The following is a 12,020-nucleotide window of genomic DNA, read 5'->3' on the forward strand; positions in this document are numbered from 1 at the left end:
GCATTGAATAGCAAGAAACAATAAAGGGACAATGAAATAGAGAAAGACACAAAGTAAACGTTAGGGGTCCTTATAACACTGTGAAATATTTCATTAATTTCTCAATTGTGTAATACATCATGTTCACTAGGACGTATCACGAGGTCCAAATAAATTCAAAAATCACAAACTTAGATAGCTCTTTAGGCCTCTATGACTTGCAAAGTTTGAATCCCTTTGAATCCAAGTGGGTTCTTAAGTTGTTGTTTGAGGATACCAGGTGGTATTTCTCTCTCTTTTCTTACTTTCTTTGAATTCTAACAGAGTTTTCTTAATGATTCTACTCTAATTCACTGTTGCTGAATGTCCCTCACTGTTGGCTGCTTCCCCCTTTTATGGTATCATCCTAGGGTTTTTAGGGTACCACTGATTCCCCTTATTTGCTCCCCTGGGTACCAGAACCAATGTTGTGCCAGCAACATTGGTGGCTGGTCCCTTCCGTATTTCTCATAATTTTCTTCTTTTGGCATTTCTTCCTCAAAATTCTCTTGCTTCCTTTCCGTTTTGGTATGTCTTGAAGAGCCGACCTTAGGTTTTTCTCCTTTCAAGGCTTTTAGTTCCCACATTTTCAGACTTAGCTTTTGGCTACCTTTTCTTTTGTCATTTTTCCCGAGCTAGCTGATTCCTTCCTGCCAGGTTGAGAGTTTCCCAGCCACTTCCCTTCATGGTTCTTCTTTCTAGGTTCCCCGAGGTGCTAGCCCATTGTTCATGAATTATTGGTTCCCAAGCTTTCTGATGCCTTTCTGCATCATTGGGTGGCTGATAGGGACATATATGTTCTCATTCCTTATGTTTCTTGGCATCCCCTTTGAACTGTCTTAATCCAACCCTAGCTTTGCTGCACATCCCGAGGATCCCAAGCTCCTAGCAGTCCCCAGGTATCCTGGCCCAAGTCATACCACTGGGCTCCTTAGGGATTTTCTGACCTTGGCGGGCTAGGCTTTTCTTCTTCCCTTCATTTCACGAGTTCTAAAGCTTTCTCATATGTGGGTTTGGGTTCCTCCTTAAAACCTTAATAGATTTGGGCCTACCATCCTTTTTCTTTATTGCGGGCTCAAGTATTTTTTTTTTCATGGAGTTCAATTCTTTGTGCCATTTTGGGCCTTAGTGCAATTTCATGACTTTTTAGACCTCAACATTTAACCCCCCGAGCTCGTGGGTTGCCTGTAGCCCACGCGTGAGTAAACCAGATCCTTAATTTCTGTGGGAGTTCCTTCTCTACTAATTTAATTAACCTCAGGGTCCCTCCTCTTTTTCCTTCAGGGTCCTGTCTTTCCCGCTACTTTCTGGTATCCTGGTTTTCTTCGTGTGTCGCACTTCTTTTTTTTGTAACTCCCCTTTTTTGCACGGAACGTGGCAGTTGAATGTTGGAGTGAAAACTTCCCCCACCCGCTTTTCACATTCCTCGTAACTCCCATTAATAACTGTCAATAACTCTCTTTAAAATTATTTTTTGGCAATTGGCGCGCCTTTCCATACATTGTCTTCTCCAACTACTCTTTGCGCTATTATTGTAGTCACTTCATACTTTCCCAGTGCATTTGTTGTTCCATGCTTCTTCTTCTTCGCAAAAAAGGAGGGAGTGTACTCCCAATCCTTCTGAGGGTGAAAGCTCCTTTAGGTCTGCACAGGGCAAGACGCAGGAGGTTGTGGAATGCCCAGATTTCCCTTTATGGGATCCCTAGTACACCCTTAGCCTGTTTTCTCCTCAGGTGTCTTACGGTGAAGCCCCTCCTTCCCCTCATACTTGGGTGTTCTCTAGCTAGTCTATTAGGCAAGGACCTCGCGAAGCAGTTCCCATTTTCTTTGATTTCGTTCCTGGCAAGATTACCAGTTGGCCCATTTGGGTGGATAAAGAGCTTTCTTATGGTGAATTCGTAAGTCATTTTGAGCGTGCTGGGATTTTGAGATCAGTAGCGATTTCCAGGAACCTTGAAGGTTTTAGGGACGCTGAGGGTTTTAGACACTTGGTGTGCAGCTAGTGTCCCTCGCTCTACACATTCTTCTTTTTTTGTTCGTGAGTTCACCATCACTTTGGAGGATGTGGTCAACAATCTTCTTCTCCCAATGTTTAGTGAGGAGAATCCTTTTGCTATCAGCCTTTCTAGCAAGGATCTTGAGGTGGAATACAAACTTTTTAGTTACTTCGGTGGGTGCACTGCTTTTCCTGGTGGGAAATCGGCCAGAATGGGCAAGTGGGTCATGAACCTTTCTCGAGAAAAGGACAAGGCAGTTAGGCGAGCCAGGTTCTTGGCACTTTGGCTCAGTAAGTTCTTGTTCAGTGAGTTCCCCAGGTACGGGGTTAAGTTTGTTTTCTTTCATTCGGCAATCAAATTGGTCGGGGTGCCCAGTATCCTTTAGCCCCCATGTTCTTAGGCCATGTTTACTCTCAATTAGATTTGCTTCATAGAGATGAAGTTGAAGGCAATCCTTACTACACTATTACCTCGTCCCTTCACTGTGCCATCCTCTTGGTGTTCATGTGGGACTGTTCTTCCATTACTTTGGCGAAGTGCCGGAATTTGAAATTTGTGAAGGACAAGTTCCAAGGATCTCTAGACGTGATTAAGGGTCTGTGTGGCAGTTCTATTGATAGCCATCCCATCATTTTTCGTTGGGCCAACTTAAAAGGTGGCAGCCTCAATTTGGTGGAGTTGTTTAATCAAGCAAGGCACTTGAGTTGACGCTTTCCCCGGGAGTTCAGTCCTGGGTTCGCCTGCGATTTTGTGCTGGCCTCTTTCCTTAGCTCCCTGGGGAATACTTTTGATCTGTGCAAGGGGAATGAAGGTAGTTTGGCATATTTGGCTTGTATCAATCCCTCGTAGCTTCTAGTACCATTCTCTAATGGTCCCAGGTTTTCTCACTAATCAGAACACCGAGTCCTTGGGTAGTATGGTTTTGACCAGGACATCTCGCCAGTGTTCAAGGAGGTGGTGCCTTCTCTCCCTTCCTTGGATTTGTTTCTGAGGTCTCAAGCTTTTTTATATTGGTCACGTAGGAGCCCTCAATTTGTGGTGCCAAACTCCCAAAGGGGAGTTTTTGCTTCCAGTGGTTTTGCTGGCTTCTAGAGAAGAGTTCAAAAATCCTTTTCAGATTTTGTTGGTTCTAGAAAGATTGTAAGGGTTCTTGATTTCGGTATTTTCTCTACCCCTATTTTTAACAAACACCTATTCCTTCCTACTGCTGGCATTGTTTCTATTGTAATAAGTAGCAAGATAGGATTTGCGGAGTGGCATGCTGCCAGGGGTGGTTGGGTATGCTACGTGTATGAATTCCCAGAGACTTGGTCAGGATGTGACCTTATTGTGGGCACCTCTTCTGGTGTGCCTATTCAGAAAGGGGTGATGGAGGCAATTGGTGCTGTAACCCCTGTAGGTAAAGGTAAAGAGAAGAAAATTAAACAGGAAGCTGTCAAGAGAGCTGAGCTTGAAGAAAGTGCTGAGGGAACTGAAGTTGGCCCTGAGACTAAGAAAAGGAAGACTGCTAAATCCTAGAAGCAGCTGGTCATTTATGAGGAACCCAAGAGAGTGAAACCCTCTACAGTTGGAAAGGAAGTTGGCCACTCCTTAATCCTAAAGATCTGAGTGAAGACTAAGGTAGTCTTCTCTCTCTCAGGTTCCTGTGATTTCTTCAGCCCAGGGTTCTTCAAGGTCCTTTGATTTCATACCCCAGTCTCCCTTAGGACCCTCTGGGCGAACCCGTAGTAGACAAAAGACCATTGGAGAATCTATAGAGAGAGAGAGAGAGAGAGAGAGAGAGAGAGAAGGGCAAGGCTTCTTTCCTTTTTTTTTTTTTTTTTGCTGTAGTTCATTGTTCTTGTTGTGTCTCTTCCTTTCTCTTTTAATTGATGAATGGTTATTCTTCTCTTGCAGTCTAAACGCAAGTCAGACCCCAAGAGAGGCAAGAGATAGTCATCTGGTGATGATGTGGTACGACCTCCTTCCACTTGTACCTTTTACTGCTTGCTTTCATTCTTTTCCAGTGTTGTGTACATATGCATTTTGTGATGTTCTACCACATACTCTTCTTTTTCTTTTGCAAGTTGAAATCCCTCCTCCTACGATCGGTGAGACTCTGATGAAAGAAGTGATAACAGCTCCATCTGCTATTCCTTTAGGCGTGGAAAAGGAGCCCCCTAGTGGTGATGTAACCAAGGAAATCGGGCAGGTAGTGAAGGATGCCTAGCCCACTCTGCCTTTTACTCCCTTGGCTGTTCAGGACCCTGAAACTTCTTAGCCTCCTGTTCCCTAAGATCCCAAGCTCGTGCAGACTCCCAGTCCTACCAAAACTGTGTCACTTGAGCCCATGACTGAGCCTACATTGAGAAAAAAGTCCTTAGGGGGTGCGTCTTCATCCATACAAGTAGGTGAGCCTTATCCACTCTTTATTAATGCTTAATATTATCTCTCTTATCCTTTCTTCCTAAGGGTTCTTGTTTTCTCTTCCCTTTTTAGGTCAAACCAGTATTCAATCTGCCCTTGAGGCCGCTTCTTCCTTAGAGTCAGAGGGTTCTGAAGGTGTGTGTTGTTCACCCTTGTTGTACTTGCCCCTCCCCTTGTTTTTACCTCTCTCTTCCATACTTCTCTCTTGCCTTTTCCTTCTATGGCGAAGCCCCCAGTATCCTTCCCTTCCTTTAGCAATTTTGCCAAAGTTTCCTCACCTTTTCTCCAACGTGCTGTGTGTTCTTTCATAGAGTCCTCTAGGAAATCAGAGGGGCAAGAGGAGAAGGCCCTGCCACAGGAAGTTGATAATGTTTTTTTTATTTATTATAGCTTTCTCTTACTTTTCCTACTTTACATATTTTCCTTTGTTCTTTCCCCTTTTTGAATTTTGTCTACTTTTGCAGGTGTTGACACAGTTGCTAAGGATTTTGAGCCTATAGTTCCTGAGGTAGTTGTGGAATTTGCTATTGATGTCCAGGTTGTTGAAACTCAGGCAGGGATTCCCCAAACCATCCAGAGGGTCGAAGGTTCTCTAATTCCTGAGAGCGGAGATGCGACAATGGTGAAGGCTCTAGGGGCGACTGTCTCAGATCCTAACTCAGGGCTTCTTGCCTTCTTGTCTCGCTTTGATTCCTTGGAGTTCAACAGCCTCCCTGCAAGCTATTTTTATAGCTTTGGGCCTCTCTTTGGCAATTTCTTGAGATTCTCTGTGCCAGTTGAGGGTCTACCATTGTTGGAGGGGCTATTCAAAACCCATAGGGACTTCACTAGTGGGTTTAGGGGAGGTGTATTTTTGGGCAACATCCTGATGGAGCTGTTATGTGCTGTGTTGATCTCTTTGAGGGATTCATCTCTTAACTCTTTATCCGAGGAGAGGCTTTTGGAATGGAGGGGAGTAGTGCAGGATCTCATAGAAGCCAATTTCAATCTCTTCTTTTTGCTGGAGTATTTGCATTCCTTAGCCCACATGCTATTCCAGAGACAGGCCTCCAAGAATCTTGATGCTAAAATGGCTGCTGCTAAGGAGACTCTAGCTCGTGCTCACAAGGTATTGCAAGACTTGAAAATTAGAAGGCAACGGGTTCTTTCTTCCTAAACTGTTCCTGCCATTAACCCAGAGAGCTCTTTGCTAGCTGGCCTCATACCTTAGTTCCTTGCTTCTTTTTTTAATAGTTTAGATGTATTAGTTTCCTCCCTTTTTTTTTTCCAGACAATTGAGGCTGTATAAGTTTACCTTTACTTCTTGCTTTTGAACACTACTCCTTTTTTTTGCAATGTGGATTTGTTTTCTTTTTTAAGACTACTTCTAGCTTTAACAGTGTGTGGATCTATTCACAATGTGCACTCTGCTCTTTATTTTTGTTACTTCTCCCTCCTCTCTTTCTTTTTTTTTGAACTAAGTCTTGAGCCATTGTCCCTACAAGTTTCGTAGTAGGTCCTAGACCAGGTACACTGGTAGTTGTGTGATTGCACGGGTACTGAACTGGGTACATTGGATGTTCTCTTTTTTTCTCAAGTCTCAAGTCATGATCTAGTTAGACCCCTTTTTTTTGGACAAGTACTGGGCTAGGTATCCTAGGCACTTATTTCTACCTGTGGTCTTAGACCATGTACTTGAACTAACTATGGTGTGAGTCCTGGGTCATGCACTAAGGGCTGCACTTAACAGCCATGGCTAAGACTACTAGTCGTTGGGGTTTAGGAATTGCCAGTAATGTACGGACATGTGGCGGAAGAGAGAAATGTAAAGAGAGTAATAACGCTGCTGCTGTGTTATGTTTGTACAGTTTCACTTGCGAACCCATTTTGATTTTGATTTTGATTTTGGTTTTGATTGTTTGCTTCGGAGATACTTCAAATCAGGGCAATAATAAAGAGAACCACCACCTAAAGAGAAACTTCAAAGTCTCTTTCTAGAATAAACGACATCATTTTGGTATCTAACAAACGCCAATTGTATACTAAAAACCAACGTTGAAGGACCTACACTTTGTGCAAATTCAAAAGGCATTGATTGTTTGAAGTCTTTTGGTAAGTTATTTTAAATCGGATTAAATTTTACCAATATTTAAAATGTATGTACTTTAAAATTTAAAATAACGTAACATTTTAAACTATTAAATATATATATTTTTTGCGCTGGCCCAAGTACCCTTCCCAAATTTTCCCACATTTGGGTCATGTAATACTTCGCAATTGTACATTTTAACTGTAACTCAAAGAAAAGAAAAGGAGATTTCATTGAAACATAACATAGCTACCATACTAAGGAACACAAAAGGATTGTCAAAGATAAAAAGGATTGTGGAATGTCCTTCTACCATGGGTTCTTAAACAAAAAAGAAATTTAAACAAAGCTCATGACATAAAAAAGTAAAGAATCGACGAAACACTTGGCAGTTTGGCGAGCTGGTGAAAAAAAAAGGGTCTTTGTGTACTGAAATCTCCTTCTTTCATGTGTAGTACTGTTTCAGCCACTTCCCATTTGTAGGATCTGTCAGGACTGTCTCATCTTCCTTTGTGAGGTAGTAATACCCACCATCATGGGCTTCCCTGATGATGTAGGGCCCTTCCCATTTTAGGGCAAATTTGGAGGGCCCTGGGACATTTTTTTTCTCATGTGCTCTGCTGCCCTTAACACCAGCTGCCCCTCTGTGAAGGTTCTTGAGTGTACTGTTTGTGCATATGCCTTAGCCATCCTCTGCTGGTACCTCTGGCTTCTCCTTCTAGCCACTTCTCGTTCCTTTTCTACCCCTTCCAAATCTGCCAAGCTTCTTTCACTATTTGCATCATCTATGCCTTCATGGCTTTCTTTAAGTACTACTCTTGGTGTAGGAATGACTAACTCCACAGGGCTAATGGCTTCTATCCCATAAACTAGAGAGAATGGTGAAAATTTCGTGGTTGTCTTCAAAGAGCTCTTGCATGCCCAAAGCACATCTGTTAAGTGGTCACTCCATTTTCCCCCATACTCATGTTTCATATTTTTTTAAGGATTTTCAATATTACCCTGTTAGAAGCCTCAACTTGACCATTTCCTTGTAGGTAATATGATGTGGACCTCCCATGTTTGGTGTAATATGCCTCGGTCAGGTTCTTCATTTCTTTGTTTATGAATGGGTTCTATTGTCACTGATCGGCCTCTTGGGGATCCCAAACCTTGTGATGATGTGCTCCCAAATGAAGTTTGCCACAGTTGCTCCAGTAGCCTTTTTTAAAGGGATAGCTTCTACCTATTTTGTAAAATACTCAGTGGCTGTCAAGATCCATATATGACCATTGGAAGGAAGGTTTATAGGCCCTATAAGATCAAGCCCCCAAGTGTGGAAAGGCCACAGTGTTGTCATGTCTTGCAACACATTTAGATGGGTATGGATTACATCTCCAAGTACTTGGCATGCATAACACGTCTTAACCAGCTCTTCATGATCATTTTTCATTGTTGGCCAATAGTACCCCAACTGCAATAGCTGCTTGTAGAGTGTTCTTTTCCTTAGGTGACTTCCACAGTCACCGAAGTGGACTTTCCTGACTACTTCTTTGACTTCCCTAGGCCCCAAACATCTTAGGGGATCCCCACTGTATCCCATTTTGAACAAGATCTCGTTCTGTAAGAAGTATCTGACGACGAGTTTCCTAAGTTAGTGGGCCATTGTCCTGTTAGTTGGTTGGATCCCTTGAGTCAAATATTCCATGAATGGGGTCCTCCAATCTTCCATTACAAATACAATATAACTTTCTTCTTTGTCCACTGAAAGCCGAGAACTTTGAAATTCCTCCTATATAGTTGCAGCCTCTTTGTTCATATCCGGCCAGTAGTACCCCATGCGTTGCATCCTTTTGTATAGGCTGATTTTTTCTGCAATCCCACAAGTCTGGTTGTGTAATTCTTCTAGTCTTAGCTTCCCTTCTTTCTTGTTAATGCATCTTGATAGGATCCCTTCGGACAGTCTCCTGTACAACTCTCCTTCTATCATAGTGTAATCTTCTAGCTCCTTGTTGCTTCCTTCACGTCCCAACTTTTCCATTTTCCCTTTTACCTCATTTCTCCAATCTTGCTGTTCTAGTTTTCAGGGAACATCCTTTTGAGGATCCCTATGATGGAATGTTTTTGCTTACTTACTCTTATCAGAGTATCTCTTCCTTTGATTGGTACTTGGGATCCTAGGGGTGGCTAGTGCATTAGCGAACCTATTTTCGCTCCTTTGGGCATACTCCACACTAAATGTTTGGAATTTTTGCTCCACCTTTTGCGCCCAAATTCTGTAAGCTGCCAAATTTTGCTCTTTTAGTGTGAAGTCACCTTTTACCTGGGAGACCACAAGGTTGGAGTCTCCTAAGACCCTTATATGTTTTATTCCTATGCTGAGTGCTATGGCTAGCCCAGTCAAGTACACCTCATACTTAGCAGCATTATTTGAATAGGAAAACCCAAGCTTGAAAGATAATGGCATGGTATCTCCATCTTCGTAACTTAGCACAATTCCCAATTCGTTTGAGGTTGTCATTGCTGATCCGTCAAACCTTATTGTCCACTTCTTCTTCAGGAGTTCTGCCACTGCCACCTCCCCGAGGATCTCCTCGCTCAGTGAACATTCTTCTTCCCCTGGGATCTGGGCTAGTAGATCTGCTATAGTTTGACTTTTGACAGCCTTGGGGGTCCTGAGGCCGATGTCATATTGAGAGAACAAGACCAGCCATTGTGCTATCCTTCCTATTAGGAGAGGCTGGTGAAGGAGTGCTTTTATGGGATATGACTTGGTTACCAAGAGAATGTGGTGAGCTGAGAAGTATCATTTTAGCCTTTGGGATGCGTAGATAACCACTAGACATGCCTTTTCTATTTTGAGGTACCTGGTCTCTATATCTGTAAGTGTCTTGCTCATGTAATAAATGAGTTGCTCATTTCCACCATCTTCTTATGCTAGCAGGGCTCCTATAGCCTGGGAGTTTGATGCTAAATATAGCAACAAGGGTTGCCCACATACTGGTGCTTATAGGGTAGGGAGATGATTCATGATCTGCTAGATCCTTTGAAAGGCTTCCAACTATTTAGTTCTCCAGGTGAACTTAGCCCCCTTTTTCAACAGTTTGAATAAATCACTTGTGACTGAAGCTAGCCCTGGCACAAACCTCCTGACGTAGGGGGACCCTTCCTTGGAAACTCTTAAGTTCTTTAATTGTTGTAGGCCTTTTCATTGTTGCGATGGCTGTGGCCTTGGCTGGATCTACACTTATGCCTCTGTGATGTACTAGGAACCTAAGAAACTTTCCAGCAGATACTCCAAAGGCACACTTCATGGGATTCATGTGCAGTTTGTATTTCCTACACCTTTTAAAAACTTGTTCAAGTACCTGGAAGTGTCCTGCCCTGTTTTTATTTTATTTTATTTTACTACAATATTATCCACATAATTCTCCATTTCCTTATGCACAATATCATGAAAGATAGCTATCATGGTTTGTTGGTATGTGGCCCCTGCATTTTTAAGGCCAAAGGGCATCATAATGTAATGGAAATTTTCGATTGGGGTTCTGAATGCTGTCTTCTTCGCATCCTTGGCAGCCATACAGATTTGGCTGTACCCATTGTATCCATCCATAAATGAAAACATAGAGTTTCCTACACCTGAATCTACACAGAGGTCAACATTAGGCAGAGGGAACTCATCTTTTGGACATGCCTTGTTCAGATTGCGAAAGTCTACACAACACTGGATTTGGCCGTTCTTTTTCTTTATGGGTACTATGTTAGAAAGCCATTTGAGATGCTGAATTGGCTTGATGAATGCAGTTGCTAGTAGCTTCTTGACTTCTTGAGTTATTTGAGCCTCTGTATCAGTGTGAAAGACCCTGGCTGGTTGGATCGCTGGCTTGACTCCTGGGTCCACATTGAGAGAATGGACTACCAGTTTGGGATCTAGACCAGGCATCTCATCGTATGTCATGCGAATACATCCACATATCTCTTGAGTAAGACTACCAGCTGTTCCTTTTCCTGTACTGTCAGCTGACTGCTAATGAAAATAGGCTTCTGGGATCCCAGCTCAGCCTCCAAGTTTATCTCTTCTAATTCCTTCTCTGGCTAGATTTGTGCTTCCTTGATTGGGTCCTCTAGAATTTCTTCTTGAGCTATCATATAATCTGGTGGTCCGAGACCCTCTTGCACAATGCATTCAGGCCCCGCGCGCCTTCACAAGTGATATATTAGCCTCCTCCTAGGTTCCCGCACTACTACCCATTCTCGAGATCTTGAGGAGCTGGTTTCTTTCTTTTGCCTTTTCTTGTCGAGGAGGTCCCTCAAGTCATAGGCGTTCCCTCCATCTTCTTCTTCTTCTTCTTCTTCTTCTTCCAAGACAGGTGCTCTTAGGGTCCCTAACGTGGGGCTCTCATTATTTGGTTCCAACTTGTCATAAAACATTGTTTCCACAAAGTTCACTTCTCCTTGGCTGAAAGGGTTAAGATTGGCAGGGATCCTTATGGGCCTCCCATTCAACCTCCCTTTAATACATTGGTGGTATGTGGAGGGAATAAAGCGGTACTTATGGAGCCATGGGCGTCCCAACAAAACATGGTAAGAAACTTTCGAGTTAATCACATGGAATATGGTCAGGGCTACTATTGGGCCTACCCTTAAGGCCAATTGTACATATCCCTCAGTTGATTCTGCCGATCCTCCAAATCCCGTTATCTCTATGGGAGCCCCCAGAATCCTTCTGCTAGTCAAGCCCACAACTTCCAAGGTACTTAGAGTTATGAGGTTAACTGATACCCCCATGTCTACTAATGCTCTCTTGACTTGGACTCCGTTTATGGTGGCCATTAGGTAAAGGGGTTTGCGATGGTCTGAAGGTTTTACTTCCATGTCTTCGTAAGTGAATGTTATTGCATTGGTTGTTGTTGGAAAATCTAGTTTTGTATCTCATACAAAACATATAGCGGAAGCAACAAACAAGGATCTATTTCATTCATGATTGACAACATGTACTATGTAAATTTTAGAATTTAAGAGCAAGATAGCGTATTTTGATGTGTAAAAATTCAAAAAAAAGATTAGAAGTACTTGGGAACACTTTTAATCTTCACTCCAATTCCACTTTACGCCCAAGATGTGTGGTCTCTCAATCAGTTTTTTAAAGGAGAATGATAGAGTGTCTCACTCTCACATACACACAATTTCACAATCATGTCGATCTCTAATTCTTCATTATAATAAATTTTTTTTGTATATTTCTCCCTTTATAACTAATTGATTATCTAATTAGGCTGACCTATTTGGCCTTTTCAATTGGGCTTTAGTGTGTGTCTTGGAGCGGGACCAAAAGGGACCAATAAGACACTAGCTGCAATGGGCCTTGGGATTTTTCGTCAATTCTTGACAAGTCCAAAGTTACCATTAATTATATTTAATACCACTATATAAATATAGTTGCACTCTAAGTCTTATTAATAAATTATATCCCAAGATTTTATTGTACATGCAACCCCTTCATAAAATATTCGTAGTAATACAAAGTCATAAATATAGACTGCCACTTT

At 42.4% G+C, this 12,020-nt stretch overlaps 1 protein-coding gene across 1 annotated transcript; it reads right to left on the bottom strand.

Annotated features, from left to right (window-relative positions):
* Window positions 1-9,868: 9,868 nt before the first annotated feature.
* Window positions 9,869-11,346, bottom strand: LOC142616303 (uncharacterized). Its single transcript, XM_075789201.1, has 2 exons — window positions 10,720-11,346; window positions 9,869-10,495 (listed from the first exon to the last, which is right to left on the bottom strand). Exons 1-2 carry the CDS (start codon window positions 11,344-11,346, stop codon window positions 9,869-9,871), a joined length of 1,254 nt encoding a protein of 417 aa, XP_075645316.1.
* Window positions 11,347-12,020: the final 674 nt, after the last annotated feature.

Source organism: Castanea sativa, chromosome 1 (genome assembly GCF_040712315.1).
Source record: "Castanea sativa cultivar Marrone di Chiusa Pesio chromosome 1, ASM4071231v1".
NCBI lineage: Eukaryota > Viridiplantae > Streptophyta > Magnoliopsida > Fagales > Fagaceae > Castanea > Castanea sativa.